This window comes from Tenrec ecaudatus, chromosome 9, assembly GCF_050624435.1.
Source record: "Tenrec ecaudatus isolate mTenEca1 chromosome 9, mTenEca1.hap1, whole genome shotgun sequence".
NCBI classification, from domain to species: domain Eukaryota; kingdom Metazoa; phylum Chordata; class Mammalia; order Afrosoricida; family Tenrecidae; genus Tenrec; species Tenrec ecaudatus.
The window spans coordinates 124,896,185-124,917,129 of NC_134538.1; the positions used below are offsets into that span (position 1 = coordinate 124,896,185).

At 53.2% G+C, this 20,945-nt stretch overlaps 1 protein-coding gene across 2 annotated transcripts in view; it reads right to left on the minus strand.

Annotated features, from left to right (window-relative positions):
• ATXN7L1 (ataxin 7 like 1) overlaps window positions 1-20,945 on the minus strand; it is a 270,151-nt gene continuing 249,206 nt past the window's right edge. For both annotated transcript variants that reach the window (XM_075558531.1, XM_075558532.1), the window contains 5 exons: window positions 12,851-13,043; window positions 9,830-9,951; window positions 4,874-5,822; window positions 2,326-2,400; window positions 1-204 (listed from right to left, as the gene is read on the minus strand). In XM_075558531.1, the coding sequence (XP_075414646.1) occupies window positions 163-204; window positions 2,326-2,400; window positions 4,874-5,822; window positions 9,830-9,951; window positions 12,851-13,043 (1,381 nt within the window). In that variant the 3' untranslated portion in view covers window positions 1-162. The remainder of the gene's footprint in view (window positions 205-2,325; window positions 2,401-4,873; window positions 5,823-9,829; window positions 9,952-12,850; window positions 13,044-20,945) is intronic.

Sequence of the window (20,945 nt, forward strand, 5' to 3'; positions counted from 1 at the left end):
AACAAAAAATTCAATTTTTATAAAAGAAGAAAGGCCAGAGCCACAGGCAGGGCACAGGATGTGGCCTCTCCCCGCCCCCACCCCCACCCTTCGCCAAGGCCTCCAGGTGGGTGCAGGTGGCCAGGGATTGGTTTAGAAGTGGCTTCTTCACACACAGTCTTGTTACGGGAGAGTCCTTATCCTGCTTGTTCTGTTTGTGGTTTTCTAGGAGAGAAAAGAAAGGCTCCTTTCAGAACCACACATTGGGGATTGCCCACCACACGGGTTCATAACCTGGGCCACAGTATGCCCACCTATAACAACGGCGATGTCTCACCGCCTCCTGGACACGGCACAGGGCAGCTGCCATGGACAAACGGGGTAGTGGTGAGAAGCACCCTGTATGTCTAAGGGTGCCGAGGTCACGTGATTCCTTTCTCGTTCCTACATGACCTGTGGATGGCAAGGGGAACTGTCCAAGTAGGGGAGGGGAGCATGGGGTCTCATGCTAAGCAGAGGGGCTGTGGCCATAGAGGCTCTGGGTTCAGGGCATTTGGCCTCTCTTAGTCCAGGCACCCTCCTCTCTGAGTTGTGCACAATCACTTTGGCTTCAGAGAGGCCAAAGGTTTTACTGAGGTGATACATGGGGAGACTAACAGCAGGCAGGGAACAGCTATTGTTACTGTCATGTCTGCTGCCTGTGGTAGGGCTGATGGCTGGCATGTGGGGTTCTGGGCAGGTATACAGGGTGCTGTGGGCACACACCAGGCCTGGTGAGGGCGAGAGGGTGCCTCCAGCTGGACTCAGGGAGCACTGCAGGTCAAACACGCCTCTCTCCTGACCCCAGCAAAACAGGCACTATGACTCAGCAAGGGGGGGACCCTGCTTCATCCACGATCCCCTGATGCAAAACCTGTCATCTCGTCATCACCAAGTTCTAGCCAAGAGCTGAAGGCAATCCCCAAAGGGCAAAATGCTAACATGTTCCAATTTGGTGTCTCCAGAACACATGGCACGTCTGAGGCAGCCTAACAACAGGGCCACATACATATAACATTCATGCCACCCCCCCACCCTATGCCACTCCCTGCCTTGGTTCATCTCAAGTGTAGGAAACTCTACAGTCTCCTCATATTCCCACCCTGATAGCGCCTCTGGAAAGGGAACTTCTACACACAGGGGCCCTTTGGGAAGGCCCTCAGTGGCACAGAGAACACCCACCAGGGGGCATCTCCTGTAATTTTTGCAGTAGCCACGGCAGGGAGGCAGCAGCTGTGCTATTAACAGATGGGAAAAGCACATCTCTGGGAAGGGATGTACCCAAGTTCATATAAACTGGAAAACTTCATGCCTGTGAGTCAGTTCCAACTCCCAGTGACCATACAGGCAGAGCAGAACAGGAGGTGTCCGAACTGTAAGTCTTTACGGAAGCAGACTGCCATCACTCTCTCCTGTTCTCACCCAGGTTCCTCAACAAAGATTGTATAGTTGGAAATCATAATAATAATAATGTGGGGAAAAAAAACCCAAACTCACTGCTATCTAATCAATGCCAACTCATAGCAACTCTATACGGCAGGGTAGAACTGCCCCGTGAGTTTCCAACTTGTTTGCGGGAGCAGAAAGCCCCATCTTTCTCCAGTCACCATGGCTCCTAATAATAATAATGTGTTTTCCTGAAAGTAAGACATCCCCCCAAAATAAGACCTAATTACAGTTTTGCCTCTCACTGAAATATAAGGCATCCCCCTGAAAACTAGACCTCCCCCAAAATAAGCCCCCACCAAAGCTACCGTAACTCTGGACTCTGGGCCTGCTGCACAGCTCACTTGGCCTCAGTGCAGCCAGAGCAGACAGGAAGTGCGAGGTCTCTTTTAATAAAATAATAAAACTTAAACAATAAATGTGTACTGTATTCTTCTTCATGGAAGAATTTTCAGGGGATGCCTGAAAATAAGACCTAGCGTATCTTTGGGAGCCAAAATTAATATGACACTTTTTATTTTCGGGGAAATAGTAGCAACTAACAGTTTGTGCACACTTAGTATGTGCTGGTATTTTCTAGAGGTTTTATATGAATAAATGAATTGGATCCTCAGAAGAACCATGTGAGGTGGGTCTTTGTGGCGTGGTCATGACTCTCATTTTATAGATGAAGAAACAAGCACAGAGAGGTTAAGTGGTTTGCTCAAGGTCACACAGCTAAGGACTAGGAAAGCCAATGTTTAGAAGCCAGAGGGCCAGATTCCCGAGTCCAAGCTGTTAACTAGAATACCTAACTGAAGCTGCAGGGTCTGACCCAATGCCCACCTGCTCTGCCGTGCCCCTTTGCCCCTGGGAGCTTACCTGTCGGTTGTGTCCTGGGCTGGAAATGCTTGAAGGACTGGATTGTGACAAAGCTAGGCTGCTATTTTTCCCAACCTAAAAGACACCAGGGAAGTCAGTCCTCAGACGGAGGAGCTGGGGCGACGTCTCTGCCCTCCAGTCCCATCCTGTTTCTCGCTCAGACTCCATGGAACCTAGTGCCCAGGCTGGGTTTTCTTCTGGGTCTGGTTTCCCTGCTAGCACACTCTGCTCATAGCCTGCAGGAGAACAGCCAGATACTGTTGGCCTCCATTCTGGGTGCTGGGGAAGGAGGGAGCTTTGCCCGAGATACGGTCAGAGGGTAACAGTACTGGGCTCGCTGCCTTCCTCTGAGGTTGGGCTTGAGGCAAGGACAGCCCATGCCCAGTGCCCCTCAACTCTGTGCCTTAAGCAGTTTGCAGAGGCCACTCTGATGGTCCAGCAACAGCCTGTTCATTACATAGGTTTCTAATGTCTGCAGGCGCCAGCCTTATATCCCGAGTCTTGGTTTGTGCAGCAAATTCTGGCTTTTCGTTTCCCAGACATCATCAAATGGGTCCCCAACTTGTCCCCACAGCACCTACTGGTCTTAGCTTTCCCCGCCTTGTGTCCTAAGAGCACCAGTCTGGATTGCAGGGGTCTTACAATTGACACTGGATCCCAGAGGCTTCCCTCCACATCTGGAACTCGCCGGCCCAGTGACAGGCAGCAGGTACTGGCCGAGTTTGAGACCTGAAGCCGACTAGACCTCGTCTCTGGTTCTGGCGGAATCGCCATGCTTACTGTGCATGTCCTCTGTTCCTGCAGACCCATCCATCGGCCGAGCAGGGTGTGCTCAGCACCGAGGCACAGACTCCAGAGTCACTGTGCCTGGGCTGAAGCCCCAGATCTGAGAGTGGTACAATTTGGGGGCAGGTGCACTGCATAATTATCCTGTGCCTTGGTTTGCTCATCTGTAAAATGGGGGTGGGGGTTAGCTGTGTGTACTGTTTCCTCCTCAAATGGGGACAATGAGGACTTGAAGGAGCCCTGGTGGTGGAGTGGCTAGTGGCAGTTGAAGTCCCTTCAAGGGGGTTTAAACAGCTCTGAGGGAGGAAACCTGGCGGGCGGTGTGTGCCTGTAAAGGCATCCGACTTGAAAAGCCTCTGGGGCAGCTTGACAATGTCACGTGGGGGTGGGGTGGGTCGCTATAAGTCCGAATGGGCAGCACCCAGGGTCGGCGATTAGCCACCCACTTTATGATCCCGTCACCCAAGTGTTAGGTGCGTCCAGTTTTATCTCCATTGGGTGAGGGGCTTGCTCACTTCATCGCTGCTCAAATTGTGCTTGCACCTGATAACCTGTCAGAGATGTGGGGTGGGGCCTGGTCCCACCCTGGCCTCTGGACCTTGTGGACCTTGTGCTCAGAGCGGAGGGTCTGTGTCCAGGCAGGTGGGCCTGCATCTCCCTTCCTGCTTGCCGGACCTATAACTGCTGGGGAGTTTACTAGGGATTTACGGATCCCCGCCAGACGCTCCCCTGGTCAGGTCTTTTTTTCCCCCCCTGGCCAGGTCTTGCGGACTCTCCTCAACAGTGCCACCAGACAAGGCAAGGGTTTCCCCCCAGTCTTCATCCCTAGATGGGGCTGGGGGCTGGGCCTGTAGGAGCTGTGGTCGTGTGGGTAGCATGCTTCCTCCTCTGAGGAGAGCCAGGCCAGCCCCTCACAACCTGCATGCTCCCCAGCTGCTCACATGGGCTGAGCATCCCGTGCGGGCAGGAAGCTTCCCCAGCCCATGGAGGAAGCCTGGGCTTGACTGACACTCCAGGGGATGGGGCAGGCACCCTTCTTGGGTCCCGCCACTCACCTCCAGCTTTCCTCCCCATACACACGCACATCTGGGCAGTGTCACTGAACTCTCCTTTGCCAACTGGCATGGGTCACGTGGGGGCTGGGACCCCGGGTTTGGTCTCAGTCCTCATCATTTTACCCGCCAGGGGCCTCAGGTTCCTCTAAACATGATCCCAAGGGGATCAGACAAACCTTTTTAACCACTTACTCACTGCGGTCCAGCCAACCTACAGGGCAGAGTAGAACTGCGCCCATGGGTCTCGGAGACAAGTAGCTCTTTGCAGGAGGAGAGCGCACCCTCTTTATCCTGCAGAATGAGAGGCCAGTGGTTTGGGAGGACTGACTTTGTGGTTAGCTGACTAACGTGTCACCAGTATGCCACTGGGGCTCAGGACCTCTAATAAAACCATCCTCAGAAACCAAAGCCAGAGACAGAACCAGAAAGGGGGCGTTGTGGGGGGGGGGGGGGACTGCGTTCCTCGGTTTACCCCATCTGCAAACCTGGTGAGGTGCAGAATAATGGAGTAAAGATTTCGAACAGTGCCGGGTACATAACAAAAGCCAGAGAAAGTATCTGTTCAGTAGCAGAGGGTGGCTACCCTTTGGGGACAACAGTTACGGCAGTCAAGGTTATGATGAGCCACTTGACCACGCAAGGGCAGCCGCTGCCCACAGCCCCGCAGAGGGCGGCGCCGGTGGCCCCTGGAAGGCTGGGTCCCTTACCTGCCGAGAGGAGGTGCTGTTAACGGGCTCGGGCACCGGTGCGAGAAGGCTGGGCGGGTTCTTTCTGTGGACGCTGTTCATACCAGGCATTTTTGTGATTTTACAGGCTTTGCTACTAGAACTGGAGTTTTTACGCTTTTTCCCTTCTGACTTGTCAAAAGAGAGGGGCAGAGAAGACACGGCATTGTGTGAGGCCAGAGAGAGGTCCCCTGCGTGGAGCGCGAGGGAGGGCACGGAGAGGGGACAGGGGCCAAGGCCGCCATCCACCGAGCCCACGTGTCTCGCAGAGTCCGCGGGGCCGCCGGGCAGCAAGGTCCGTCCTGAGGGCTCCAGTTTGGCACTGAGTGGGCTCACCCCATTGTTGGCGCTGTGCACGGGCAGGCGGTCGTAGCAGGGGCCCGCCTGGTAGGAGTTCAACACACAGTTCTTTTTGTGGGGCCCTGCCAACAGAGACGGGAGGGAGGTCCGCAAGGACAGGGGGCAGGGGGCGGGGGCGGGAGAGGAGGAGGAGGAAGTGGAAGGCTGCGGCTTCCTCTTTTTGTTACTCGGACACTCGTCGCCCCGGGCGCACAGGTCTTTGACTTTTGAGGATTTGCTGGTTTTGGTTTTGGATGGCTTGTGGGAGGGGGCAGGGAGGACGGCTGGGATGGGGGACAGGGCGGAGGGGGCCTTGAAGGTGGAGTCCATGAGGCCGAGGGTGGCCGCCATGTGGGGGAAGGCCGTGGGGTGGGGCATGAGGGCGCTGGGGTCCGGCGCGGCCACGAACGCCGTGTTGGAGAGCATAGCGGACGTCATGATGTAGGAGGAGGCGAGCCGCGAGCTGATGGGCGCCGAGGGAAGAAACACGGCGCCCGGGCTGCTGAAAGGCTGCAGCACGGTGGCGGGCACCGGGGCGGCGATGTGGGCTGCGGGCGCGGGCACCGGGCTGTCGGCCGCGGGAGGGATCTTCCTGCGCGCGAGAGAAGAGCAAGAGGCACCGTGAGCTGCACAGTGAGCGGCGGGGCAGACCGGACGATGGAACATGAAGCCTTGGAGGATGGCAGAGTCGGGACGATGGCCCTTCCGCATGGTGCCCCCATTGCAACACCCCGCCACCTCGCCCGGACGCTGGAGGATGGCCGCGTGGGAGGCAAATGCTGGGGACGCTGGGGTCACGCGTGGGAGGCAAATGCTATGCAGGACAGGCAAGTCCGCGAGGAAGACCCGCCCCCTGCAAGCCCCTGGCATTGGCAGGGATGGAGGTGATAGCTGAATGGGCAGTTTTAGGTCCACCAGATTTGAAGTGTGGGGGAGGTCTGTGTCACCTGCACAGCTGGACTGCCGGTCTCTCTCTTCCTGGCAGCAGCCTCTACCAACCGGCCCTCAGGGTCCCTCGTGTCTAGATCCTCGCCCTCCTGCGCTCCTCTCTCAGCTGGGCACAGCCACCCTCAAAGGCCAGCGCCCTCTGGCTTCTGTTTCCATGTGGGCTTGCTGACCCCCTCCAATCCCCGCACATAGGATGACTGCAGGTGCGGTGGGCACTCTAGGGCTTGGGAAATGATAAGGGCCCCATGTCCCCCACCAGACCCAGACAGATTTATTGTTGCTCCCTACTCTGCCCCCCCATTCCTGCCAGCTCTCCCCAAGGGAAGCTGTCCCAGGGGTGGGCTGCTCTTCCCTAGGCGTGAGGCACCACGTGAGGAAGGAAGGGGTGAGAGGGCGGGGACTTGCAGGTGTCCAGAGAGGAGGCTCTGGTTTGTCCGGAAGGTCAATGCAGGGTATGGGCAGGAAGAGAGGTATGGATGGGGCTGGCGGCGGCATGGTTTCCCTCTTGGATCTCCAGGGAGGGTGGAGAGAGCATCCGGGCAGAAACCCTGCCTCCCACACCTGCTTGGTCCCTCTGGGGCCCCCCTGCCAACCTCTCTTTTGATTTATGCTGGAAGCAGCCTTCACATTCAAGGCTTGGCCCAGGTCAGTGCTGCTGCCATCTAGGGGCTGGGCCCAGGCACAGGGGCTACCAGCAACGAGACACCATGTGTGCTCAATTTTTGCCACAAAAAAGGAGGGGGCACTAATCCTGGGATTAGTTTTCAAGCCAGTTCTTTCCCATGTTGACCCCTTTTCCCTTCCTCTGTCCCGTGGAAATAACTTTTGGGGTAGATGGGGGATTCCCAGCAATAAGCATCTAGCTCCTCCTCAAAAGTGCTTGAAGGGGTGGGGTGGAGCTGGTCTGGGGGAGGCCTTTCTCTGCCCTGTCATTAGAAAAGGTGCCAGGGGGCTCTGGAGGGAGCTCCCAAGAGCACACACCCGTCCTACTGCACTACCCTCCTCTCTCTGAAGAGGCTCTTTCCTGTTTCCCCACCACCTGCCACTGCGTGGGGGTGGGGATGGGCATCAGACTTCTGACTTAAGGGTGAGTTCTGTAGAACCCTTTAGAAACCCAGCTTCTAGGAACTGTCAGACCAAGGATACCCAGGATGAATGACCCTGATGGCATTTTAGGACTTTTCTTGCTCTCAAGATCAAATGATATAAACGAGAGGGCACATGGTGCTTTCGACGTTCTGTTGCAATGATGCATGAGCAGATGGATGGATGGATGGGCGAGCAGGTGATTTCTCAGCAGCCACACACAAAACCAGCCACCAGGGGCTTTGCATGCAGGGCAAGGACTCCCATGCCATTGGACGTAAGTCTCAACACATCCTCAGAACTGTCTGGCTCTGCACACCCCCTCCTAACAGGATCGGGGAGCATCTCAGGGCAGCAGCATCAGGCTTCCCCTCGGGCTGAGGCCTTCCTCTGAAAGCAGAGGCAACCTTACCAGCTAGGGCCTGGGAGAAATATAGAAGCCAGTGGGGGAGGGGGGCCTGGCCATCCCTTGTACTATCAAGTTATTTGCAAAGAGCAGATGGCTGCTTTGGGGTAGGGGGGGCCCCAACCTCACCTCAGATCTGCTCAGATTGCCTTACTCTGTGACCTTCCAAGTACACAATACAAATCCACACCTCCACTTTGGAAGTGGGGCTGAAGTCCCCGGTCTTATATGTGGCCGACACCCAGCATAGGGGCAGGGGCTGGTTTTCAGCACTCTGTCCTCTCCTTCCTCTTCCCTCACTCACAAGTGGGTCTCAGGGGCCGGGGAGGCTAGCCCACTGTCCCCAGGAATGACCCACCCTCCTGCAGAACTGCCTCTCTGCTCTGCCTGGTGGGCTGGGCCCCAGGTGAAGCGAGTATGCCGGCCTAGGGGTGGGGGTCCCACACAGAAGCCCATAAATGCGGATAAATGACTGACGGCGTCCCTCCGCCCCTGCCAGCTGGCACGGAGGTCCGGATGCTGACCTGGCGGAAAGAGAATACTGTGTTGGCGTCTCCTGATGCAGAGTTAAATGCTTGTTAAAGAAAAAAGAGTCTTGGCCGTTCCTTTTCTTCCTAATGTCTTCCATGCCCCCATCGGCTGCCAGGCCTCCGGGTTCGGGCCCGTCGGGGCCTGGGGTTTGGGCAGCGAGGCTGAGAGGGCAGCGGGGCGCTACGCTCTCCAGGGTGGACACCCAGGCAGCCCCAATGTTGCTCAGTGACAGCAGATTGGTTAGGCAAGTCCTGAAAAGGGGGGAGGGACCTGGTGCCCTGTGGCTCGGGCTTCTGTGCCTGAGGAGGAAAGGAACACGGAGCTTGAGCTGACAGGGCACCAGGGAGCGAGAGACACATCAACACAGTCCTGCCGCGCATCCGGCTCGCACACAACCCAGGGCCGTTGGCCGGGCAGTGCCGAGTGGCCGCTGTCTGCAGCGGACCTGGGAACACGACTGCACGGGGCAGCTGCTCAGATGGGAAGGAACACAAAGCTTCTCTTGTGGCCCTTTCCGACTCTATACTGTGCGTCAGCTTTTGTGTTTCCTTCTAGAAAACATTCGCCTCAGGAAGCCCTGCGGAATTGGATGCCAAGGGGCTGGGTGCCCTAGCTGCCTGAGGGGTAGGACGGCTTTTGAATTCTGCCCCCACTGCACCCCAGGACCCTCCAGTTACTTGGGAAGGCCTCCCTTGCCTCACCTGGGGGCGGTGGTGGGGATGGTGTGTTTGTGAGAGAGAGAGTGTGTGTGTGTGTGTGTGTGTGTGTGTGTGTGTGTGTGTGTGTGTGTCCCACCTGGACCATTGGGGCCCGGGCTGAAGTGACCCATCCATCATCCTAAAGGATTGTGATATCCTTTCTGGGGGTGGGTGGGTCCCCGCAAGGCTGGCCTTCCACTATCATCAAGTGGTGTAAAAGGCAGCTGCTGATTTCGGGGGAGGGGAAGGGGGGTCTGGCATGACTTCCCACAGCACTGGATCGAGAAAGGAGGGTCTCCTTCCATTATTCCTGAGCCCCCAGTGAACATGCAAGGGAGGAGAATCAAGGGACTGTCAGGAAAGGGAGCTCAGCTGGGTGGGGGTAGGAGGAGGGAGGAGCAGAGGGAGAAGAGGCGTGGTTAGTGAGGTGGGAAGGGCCAAAGACAAACTTTCCCAACTAGTTTCTAGGCTCAGGACCTACCCTGCTGGCACCACACACACTTGTCCCCAGACGTCAAATCACACAGACATCAGGACACAGCGTGGCGGGGAGTGTTCATACAGCTAACAGAACACACAACAGAAGCAAAGTATTCCTACCCTTCCATGCTATGAGCCCCAATAAAAAAGGGCCCCCCCCCAGCATACCCCGAAGTAGATCAGATCTTATCGAAAGAAAGTCGAGTGTAGAAGATAACCAAGGCCCAAAAGACCTGATTCCCAGGCCCCTGCCCCCACCCTGCCCTCACCAAAAACAAACAACCCATGCAGGTTTTCAAAGCTCTGAAAACGCTTCAGGATCCATCACGAATCCTGACTTCAGAACCATGTTTTTGCCCGGTGAAAAGCCGGCCCCCAGACATCTGCTGAGCAAGTCCGGAACGAGATAAGGTGGGGGCATCCCTGAGCCGGGCTCGCCCGCTCACTTACTTCCACATCTGCGAATTCAAGTGCTTCTCTACCATGGAGTTGAGCGCGAATCGAAAGCGATCCCATCTTCTGTCAAACACATAGTACCCTCGTCCCATGAGGCGGCTCCCGAATGAGCAAAACTGTGAGGAGCAAAAAAACATTTTAATTGTGATTACAGGTTCACGAGCTAATACAGAGCGTGCCGAGAAGATAGCATTTGCATAAATACACACCGGGGCACAATTCTACTCAAAACTGAAGAAGTAGCGCAAAAGCCCAAAGTGTTTCTGTGGGACTTGTCTGAGCTCTAGATTTTCTGCAGAACCTCACGCTATCCATGTTATCATCCGAGGAGAGCTGCATGTGGTTTTCAGAGGGCACTGAGGTCTAAGTTCTGGATAGAGCTAGCATTTTAGGTTAACAAAACACCCCCTCCCCCCAAAAAAATAAAAAAAACAAAACTCCTGACCACTAGCAGCCTGGGTGATTTCATCAGCTCACCACACTCTCCTGGGACACTGAGGCTCCCTGCTGTTCATGGGGCCTCAGAGCTGCTTGCTTTCTGTTTAAGGTCTTCCTGCCTGCTATTCACTTCCAAAGGGGTGAAGCACCTTCCGCTCCCAGGCCCCACACTTCCTCCCCTCCTCGCATCAGCCCTTTCAGGCCTGGGAAACATGGTCACTCCCAAGTCTGTGCTCACTCTGTTCCCTCTGCCTGCTGTCTCCTCCCCTCTCTCCTCCCTGCCTATCCCTGTCTGTGGTCTGATGAAGACTCTCATGGTTTATGACCTTCATCTCGATAAAGGCCCCCGGGGGCCAAGTGGTGTGCAATTGGAGGTTAACCTAAGGATTGGCAGCTGGAACCATTTGGTGGGCATCTAGCAAGAAAGCACTGGTGACCTGCTGCTTTAAAGACCACAGCCAAGAGAAGGGTCTTTCTGCTCTGGAACACAGGAGCCTGCCCCGACTTCGACTTCCCCCTGACTCCCGCAGCATCCTCGCTGCCGCCTCTGTTCTCTACACACTGCCTGGAGGTTCCCTTAGAGACGCTGCTGGTGATACATTCAAGAAGGCCCTATTCTCCCCCCCCCCCCCCACTCCTCATGGAGAGATGATACTAGGGGTGTGGCTAAAGAAATGGCCCCACACCACGGGCACTGGGAGCACAACACTCCAAACCCATGGTGGAAATACAAACCTCCGGATGTTTGATAAGGCAGTATTTGATTATGATGTTATGACAACCACAAGGCCAGCAAACAGACATGCAAGAAGGGGCCTCTGAGAAGGCTACATGACACTGAGAGTTCAGGTAAATCTGCATATGGCTCTATAACTTGAATAACTCCAGGGCAGCTTCTGTCCCTCCTTCAGGCCTCCTGGAAGCTCCCTGGCACAGCATCCCAGACATGGTGCTGGACTGGCACTCATTCCATAAACTCTTCCGGGAACCAGCCTTCTGGAAGAGCTTTCGGGAGGGATTGCAAGAAAGAACCGCCCCTTTGTTCCGTTTCCGCTTGTGCTTTGGTGTGTGTGTATGTTACATGGAGGTTTTGCCACCCATCCAATCCAGCCTGTTCCTGCACCTTCCCATTAAGTGTTAGCTCCCCATTAAGTGTGTACTGGCCAAGCAAGGAAGTCACCCACCCAAGGTACTTCTCCAGCATGGAAGCTGCCCGCTCCCCCGCCCTCCATCAGCAGGTGGGCGCTGTGTCAGGTCTGGACCAACATGCCTTCTCTATTCCAACTGTGAACAACACCCGTAGCAAGTGCCCCTTGCAAAATACGCGTTAGTGCACCAACGGGTCATTAGAGAACGGGCAAAGCAAAGAGCCAAGTCTCTGGCTTTTCCATTTTAAAGGACGGGCACAGGGGTCTCCCCCAGGCCCAGAGCTGAGCTGATCCATGGTGGCCTGGCAGCTTTTCAGTGGGACAAAGATCTTGAGGCTCTCAAGAATCTGGGATGCCGGAGGTACCTTTTCCTTGTTGGTATCTCTGTATCAAATTCCATTTTTGTACCGTCTTGCTGAGACTAGTCCTGGGTGGCAATGAGGGGCTGGAGCTGTCACAGGGGCAGTGAGACCATACAGGAAAGACAGGGTTCCAATCACTCTCCTTTGACACCGGGGCTGTGGAGCCAACCTAGCTGGACCCACCTCGCTCTTGCTTGTGGCTATGTGAGGTCATGAATGGCCTCAGCACGGAAGCCACTTGGGTTGTGTTTCCTATTATGGGGAGGCAAAGGCGTCCTCACCATCCCTGTATCTGTGCTGGTCAAAGGGCAGCGGCGAATGCTGTGGGTGAACCCTGGGTAACCCCTGTCCCTAGAAGCAGAGCGCGAGTTTACCTTCATCACAGATCAAAGGGAGGAGGCGCTTAGGCTAACATGATGCAGGCTTCATTCACACAACCCAAGTGACTGAGGGGCAGTGTAGGCGAGCCCAGCAAGGCTCGGGCCTGCGTGAGCTCGGGCGGTGAGGGCAGTTCCAGGCAGTCCCTTGTCCAGAGCCCACACAGGCCTCCTGCATGTCCCCCTTTGATGTCAACAACCTTCTGAACTGCTCAAGCAATGGAAGCAAGGACCCTTCTGGTTAATCAGCTCTCATGCTGACATAAAGTGATTCCTCCCTCTCTCTCCTACATACTCTCACCACCACCCCTTGCACACCCCTAAGACACCCACACCCACAGTCATTCACTCACTCACTACTTCTGGTGCCATATGGTCACACGAATCACAATTAAAATGTAGCACTAGTCAGCGCTGGCACCTGGCACACTGCTCAGACAGACAGCTCCCAGAGCAAGACGCCGCCGCCTAAAACCTCAGGCTCTGCTTCAGAGGGTCAGGCCAGAAGGGCAGCTCCCAAGTGCACTGAGATACGCACCACTTCCCACCATCCTTACTTCGTGGTGGCCCACACTCAGGTGTTTATTGGACCACCACAAGCAGCCGAGAACCCCCCCCCCCCCACCAGCAGCCTGCACAGCTCAGGACAGGAGAAGCAGGCAGAGTGGTGAGCGGACAAGGGAGGCCTACCGCAAGAGGTCTGGGGTGGTGTGTGGAGAACTGGCAGTCTAGCTTCTCGGCTTCCTCAGCCCCGTCCATCTCTCCCTCATCACTGGACAGTCGGCTGGCGAGGTCACCTCCGGCGGGGGCCAGCTGGGGTTCTGGAGTGTAGCCACTGGGATTCGAAGAGGCGCTGCTACTTATGCTGTTTGCAGAGGATGGTCTGGGGGCGAGAGGGGCACAGACTGTTAACACGGCTGAAGGAAGCAGGTCCTCCCAGTTTGAGGGGCCGGGGAAATAGCATACACTGGGTAAGCTAGACCGATGGCAAAGCAAGCCCTGGGGGGGGGGGGGGCGGGGACGGGGAACGGGACCCCAGGGACCTGGAATGAGCAGGACACCTATTTCCCGGGGCAGTGATCACCTCTGGGTTCAGGCGCACCCATCCTACATAATTTGTGTCTGCATCTAGCTGCTTCCTTTTGCAGGTGGAAACACTTTGAAACCGGGGCAGATAGACAGGTGAAGGCTTCAGAAAGCTCATGGAGAAATCCCACCATCTGTGCATCCCATTTTCCCACGGTTTCTGGAAGCTCCCTCGCATAACTGGGACACTTGACAGGGAGACCAAGCAGGTCAAAAGAACTTCAAACCAATTGGCAGAAACGCCAGTGAGCCAGACAGGCCTGCCTCGCAAGCAGTCTTTGCTGCTGAACGCTGACCCTCATGAGAGGGCTCACTCACCGAAACCCACAAGAGCCCTCCACTGACAGCGAGGTCTGCTTCTTAGTAGCAAGCGACACATGGGGTGGGGGTGTTGTCTGGTTGGATTTTCTAAGGCAACAATGTGTCCGTTTACTTTTTGGCAGGATACTTTTCACCACTATCTGGCATGCTTGGCTGATGGTAGCTGAAGAAATCTTTTTTCCCTTCATCTGTGTAAAACAATCCAACCCATCCTATCAGTATGGCTACTGTTGCTGGCTACTGTTGAGTTTATTTTCCGCTCAGAGTGACATCACCCTCCCCCACCTCCGGGGCCCCAAACACGTTACAGAGTAGAACTTCCTCCGAGGGGTTATTTTAGTATTATTTGGGGGCTGTAATTGTTACAGCAGCAGATCTTCCGGCCAGACATTCCCAGGGAGCCTCCACTGCGGGTGCAGCAATGGCATGGGAGGGGCAGCATTCCTGAGGCGTTTCCTAGGCAGTCAAACAAAACCACACCAGGCCAAAAAAAAAAAAAAATCAAAACCAACAAGAATACCCACTTCAGTGAGTTAGCAAGTCACAGAGAGTTTTTCTCCGCCCTCACTGGGTGACTGACCAGAGAAGGGTAGCAGAGATGGGCAGAATTTTTGTTATTATTATTTGAAAAGTCTTTTTTTTTTCTGCTTTAAAAGCTGCCCCCTCCGAGTCACATGAAGCAGCATTTCCACCCCGGGTGTCTGCGCCTTCGGCACTGTGTAGACCTCAAATATCCAGGGGCAAGCCCGGTCCCAGAGGCATCGTCTTATGAACAACGAAGCCACAGGGAGTTTTTCCAGGGTTGTTATGCAAACTCTGGTGGCCTGACCATGTGTTTAGTGGTTGTCACCTCCATAACATGACGTTGCATGCTAAAAGCCCTTAGTCCAGGAACACATGTCCACGAGTGGGTCCCCTTCCCCGGAGGAGCAACATCCTACTGTTTGCTTACAGGTGAAAACCCAAACAGGGAAATGGTTCTGAAAATGATGGGGCATAAAACATGGCGTCTGTAACCCTGCTGCCCAGGATCAGGTGCTGTTAGCATCCTGATGCCCATCTGTGCTGATCGGCGATGAGAATCCATCCTTAATTCTTCTTCAGGGAGCACACCATGCATGTTTCCCAGCAGTTTTCCAGTCATCCTAACTGGGCCACAGCGCACACTGGATTTGAGACTTGCTCCTTGTGAAGAACATTAGCAAAGCTGTAGACATCTTTCCAAGTCAAAAAATACAGAGACAGACTGTCATGTTCAGTATGCCAGTGTTCCAGAGGACAGGTAAGTCACGACTTACTTAGTGACTCTTCTGTGGTGGTTTTCCATGCTGCCTAACAGGCTTCACGTCAAGTCTGCCATGATGGCAAGATTGCCCTGTCCTGCCACAGGTGAGTATCAGCCAGGCTCTGTGAAGTGCGATACTGGTTATGATGCTCAAGGGAATAGCATCTTTTAAAAAGAGGTATTTGGGAATCTTCAGAAGCAAAATGTCCTGAGATCGATGACTTACTTTAAAAATGTATCAGAAAAAGAAAGATGAAACAAATATAGCAAATTACTAACATAACAACAGTCAAAAGGAAGTGACAAAGAGGTGGGTGTTTATGATACTAGCCTGTCTGTACATGGAGCAAATGTCCTAACCAAAGATTTTTAAAAAGAAGGAAGGAAAGAAGAAAAGGGAGTGAATGGGTGGTGTGGAGGATGAACGTGGCAGACGGCTCCCGTCCCTTGATCTCTCTCCTTCTGGATCCGATGAAGGACTGGGGCTGGGGTGTGAGTCCGATGAAGGACTGGGGCTGGGGTGTGAGATCCCTCAGAGTGCAACCAAGGAGACACGATGGCGGTTATGGAGAGGTCTTCCCTACAATCATTTAACTCCCCAAGCGGCAGTCCCACTCTCTGAGGGCACTGGGACAGTTCAGGGGGGTGCAAGAGCGGGCTGAGCCTGCACTGTGGGCTGTAGCACACAAGTCTTTGATTGCCACAGGGTGGTGGGTACTTCTCTGCTCCCTGAAAAGGGGGCAATAGGCCAAATCAATGTGAGAACCTATGATTTAACCCCTAAACTAGTAATAAAAATCTTGATGATGACTGACAGTGAGTCAGTCAGAAAAGGGTTAAGAAATGCCAGAAAGTGGTAGTTGTGTGTTTGGGTGGGGTGGAGGGGAAACAGGACAGTATAGAGGGGTTTTGAGAAAGTACCCCTCTACCCCTCAACTTTAGTAAAGGAACACAAGACGAGGGCCTCACTCTCCTCTGGACATGGCTGTATCTGGAAGTGCCTGGAAAGACTACCCTCTTCTTGTTCTCGGCTCTAGGGATGAAACGAAACACTGAAGGACAGAGGACAGCCAGCCCTTGACTTTCAGGGTCTGGGTGCCCCTTTGCCTCTGGACATTGTGTCGTAGGAGATAAGAATTTTCCTAATTATATAATGCTTTGGTAATCCATATATTTTTTAAAAGTGGGGAGCGCCCTGGTGGCAATAGTGGCTTACATTCAAAACTACCAGCCACTCCATGGGAGAAAGATGAGTCTTTCTACTCTAGTAAAGAGGTACAGTCTCGGAAACCCACAGGGGCAGTTCTACTTTGTCTTATAGGGTCACTGTGAGTTAGAATTGACTCAATGGCAGTGAATTTGCTTTTTTGGACTGGTGGTCTAGGTTTTCTGCTAACTTGTACCTGAAGTATCTTAGCTGATATAAAAGCATTAACAAGAGATAGTACTAAATTATTAGAAGAAAGACTCGTTCCAGGGTAGGAGTGAGGTGCAGGGCCGGAGACAGGGCGATGAGAACCTACTTCCTGTCCCTGGCCCTGTTCCAAGAATGCTTGTAGCAGGAAGGGCCGGCCAGCCACTCTCCCCACACCAGGCAGGGTCTTTCCTTTGAGAAACTGAGAGGATCCAAAGAACAGGAAGGCTTCCAGTTCTGGCATTTTCTGAGTTCTCTGCACAAAAGGCTGGGTTGTGGCCTGCTGTCCCACACATCCATTTCCAACCAACATGGCACTGGAATGAGTCTGGAGAAAATGCAGGTACCAGAGGAACGAGGAAAAATGAAATGAAAGAGACAACCACCACCCAAATCTCTCTCTCTCTCTCTCTCTCTCTCTCTCTCTCTCTCTCTCACACACACACACACACACACACACACAGACACACACACACACACACACACATTAGCAAGGACGTCACCTCTGCAGTGCGCCAGCCTGCATTGTAAAAACATAATCAGAACGAGAAGCAGGCACTACATACTTTTAAGAGTTTACATCTATATAATGGTAGACAGGTGGCATGCAAGAGTTGTCAAAACCCACAGAACTACATGAGTGGGTGTTCACACAGCTTATGGGAAAGTTCCGTGATCTCTTAATTCCATTTTCCATGAACTTTTTAAAGTCTCCCCCATCTAAGACCAAGAGTGAAACCCTCGTGTAAACCATGGCATTTAGCGAATACTGTATTAATATCTATTCATGGTAAAGAGTTTGCCGCTGGAATTCAAGATGTTAAAAGGAGAGGTAATATGGGCGGGGGAGGAATAGCACAAGAGAAATCTGTATTTTCTGTACAATTTTTGGGTAGAAATCTAAACCATAAACCTTTGGTAGTCTAGTTTTAAAAAAGTTACCTGAGAAAACAAAATCTATTAAAATATATAAGCAGCTAAAAAACAAATAAAAATAAAATATATAAGAAGCATAAATCTGGAAAACAAATGTATCATAGGTTGAGCATTCAATATACTGAAGGTAAAGTCATAAAAAGAAAACAGAGGTAATGCATGGAAATATCCCAGGTCCGCAGGGCCGGTGTGTTTGGAACGAAGGATGGGTCTGCACAGTGGGGGGCGGGGGAGGGAAGACCCACATCAGAAGCCATCCCCCTGACAGTCTGGCCAGTCATGAGCGAAGAAATGACCATGAGAGGGAGATTAAAACTTCTCAGTAAAAACATTTGATGCGAAAATCATGGGAAAAACTCGTTCAAAATTCTGCAGGGCAAGCTTTCATGTTAGAGTCAGACCCCAGAAAGACCTCACTGAATGTGGGGCTAGAGCACAAATGTTTCCAGGAGCGCTAGGAGCAGTAACCTTGGCCTCCCATGCAGTTGTTCACAGGAAGTTAGAAGGGGACCAGAAAGAGGAGGCCCCCAGGAGAGACCGACAACAAGGCGACAAGGAGAGATAATGGTGGAAGCACTCACTCAAGGTCAAGTCCAGTTGCTGGATTTTTAGAGGGGGACAGGTGAGAGAAGGGGAGCCCAGGGAGGAGAAGTGGGTCTGGGGGCAGAGGCAGGAACAAGAATGTGTGGGTGTGTGCACCTGGAAGGCGGCTCTCTGAATGGTTTCCCTCTGTAGACTCACTTCACTCAGCAGGACTGTATGCTTTCAGGCCCTTCCAACTGACCCGCACACCCCAAGGGAAGGAGTGAATTCACTGGAAGCAGCTTGTGTGTTGGGCACAGTAGGGTGTGGATGTGGAGTGATGGGTCATGACGAACAAAGCCTTCAGAACCGCGACGCTCTGTCTGTTCAGCTATCACCAGTGCTCCAGCACTGCCCCCCATCTCATCCCATCCTGCTCTCAAGAAACTACGGGATGTTGAGGCCCTGCCCAGTGCTGCTCGGGGACGCTGAGACCACTCTGGGCTAGTTCTCTGGGGAGTGAGCAAAAGACCTTGATGGAGTCTTGACTTTGAGTCAGACATGTTACCAGCATCTTCCCACCCAAGCTACTGCTGCTCTTGTGGTTGGCACCCCAAGTGTGCTCTGGGCGGGTTACATCACCAACCCCTTGAGACTTGAGTCTGTCTGCTAGATTTCAAAATCCCATGTCCTAAAGGGATAGAGTGAAGAAAATGCACAGGGCTGAGCATCGGTCGTGGGGAGAAGTGGCTTGAGGTTTGGCAATGACTCTACTTCAACAGCCAAGACCACAGCTGCTTTTGCTCCAGACTCACCCCTGCCTGCCCTTTTCAGCATGAGAACCCTGTGGCTCTCCCCAGTGCCTTCCTCGGCCTAAAACCAGCACATCCATCCTAAGGGAAGGAGTGAGTTTTGCCATTTTAGGATTTAGAGTAGAAGTGGTGAGAACTTTGGCAAGGCAAAAGTCTGTGCCCTGGTGTCCTCAGCTCTGCCGGTGCAGCTCACCTGACGACCTCCGCCCAGCGCGATTCTCTGCCCGGTCCCCTTTCCAACAGGGTTCCAATGGGTTGGGCTGGTCATCCAGAACCTTTGCGCTCTTTGGGGCAGCAATAGGCCCTTTAGTGTTGGGGACAAGGAAACAGAGCACACGGGCATGCTGTTCAAAGGCCTGCAGGTTAGGGGCAGATGGATGGCGGGCTAAGGCACTCAATACACAATCGCTCTTTGATATAATGTCTCTGGACTTGTTTCTGCAGTCTATCTGGACTACATAAACACATGCACACATACACTTTGCTAATATAGGTAATAGTTATAGATGAACACCTCTTATGTACATCACTTATAAGTGTAAAATAGAAGCTGTTTTACATGGTTACAACGTTAAAGTCTGATCATGCCTTTTCAGGTCCTGCTTGCATGGGGTCTCATCCTAACCTAGAATAAGTGAGAAAGTAGATTATTCTTCATTCACTTTCCCAAAGACGTCACCCTGAGTCTCCTGGTGCCCTGATCAACAGTGAAGTGGCTTTAAAAATCACCATCACCCCTGCGTGGTGCCTTTACTTTTCCCAAGACTTTTTTTTTGCTAACCTCATGTTCCTCTTCAGTTTTCCTAAGAGAACATAAGCAAATGGGCGGCAGCCATTTTCCACATGGAAACATCCCCTTGGAAACGAAACCACTGACAACAGAAAGATGCTCCATGACTTTCCACTGCTGTGTGTGTGTGTTGGGGGGGTGGGGGGAGAGGGCTGATCCCTGATGCCTGTGTTCACCAGGGCTCCCTGCTTGATGAGAAGCACCTCCACCAGTCACATATAGATGGTGAGCCCTTTAAGCCAAAACCACCCCTGAAATCTTTAAACTGAAGAACAGAAGATTTTCAATTGATAAACTAAAAGTAACCTATATAAAACAAAAAACAAGGCCTGCTAGCATGGTCCTCCTTGAAAGGATTTCCTCTGAGATGGAATTGGCCACGGCAACTCAGGGAGTGGAGGGGCTGGGAGTGGAGGGCAGTGAGTTCGAGACCGAGGTGGCAGGAGAGTGTACATGGCTAAGAGGAAGGCTGAGCATGCCCAGGCATGTGTGCAGCACTGCTGGGCTGTACATGGCGACTGTAGAAGGGTCTCTCTTTGGCGGCATAGGCTTTTACTGTCATACAGAACTTATTTCAAAAAACCAGTAACACACAAGCAGATGGAGACGCAGATAGTAGAGAGAGGCTTTTCCAAGGAGATCCCCTGGAATCTTTGGAGAATCAGAAGTAATCCCTTCAGCGGTGGGGCGGTGGAGGGGTGCACAGGGGCAGCGGAAAGAGTTCTGCGTGATGCGAGCAGGGCTGAACCTCCGTATTGGGTTTCATGTAAGATTTTGTTGGAATGAAAAGTTTTACAGCTCAAGTAGGGGGAAACGTTTGGAGACCACACAGACATTTCAGAACCCCTCACAGAAATGTGAGGACCAAATCCTCTCTTTCAGTAATTATCAAATAGTCTCTAAGTAATTATCAAATAGTCACAAAGTGAGGGGCAGCAAGGATGTGGGTCTGAGAGGGGACAATGGTTGTCAGGATGGGCATGTTGGGGGCTGGGAATTCAATATATCTCTGATTCCCACAGAGGGGCTCTCTCTGGCTGTCCAACTGGGTCTGGCTTGAACCAATGTGGCAGAAACAAGGGTGAGAATCGGCAAGGCCAGTAGCCAACAGGTACCAAATCCTTGCTTTTGTGTTCCCCCAGTCCACCCCTCCTTTGGTACCGCGGTTCTCTAAATGAGCACTTGCTTTGGATACATTACTCTCGGACACTGACACCAAGGACTCTGTCTCTGGATTTACCGCCCGGGAGGAGCACTAATGTTGCTGCCCAGGAAAGCTCTGAGCATGTGGGTTGTATCCCATTTTCTAAACTCTAGTTCCCAGAGAGCATGGTCCAACTTGATTCGCCTCTGCCACCCTGCCTTCCAGCACCTAACGTAGTACCTTTGCTCGTGGAGTGGGCCCTGGGTGAGTGCCATCGACTGCACGGGGGTCCCTGTCTGACTGCCTGGAAAGCATCCCGAACTGAACTGTCCATCCATCGAAACAGACACGCAATTCAATGGGGCTTGCTTCTCTGTTTCCTGATCCTTTGCTCTGCCTGGGACCACCCAATAAGGCCCAGGTGGCTCAGAGCTCTCTGCAGAGGGATCTAAGAGGATACAGATGACGGATACAT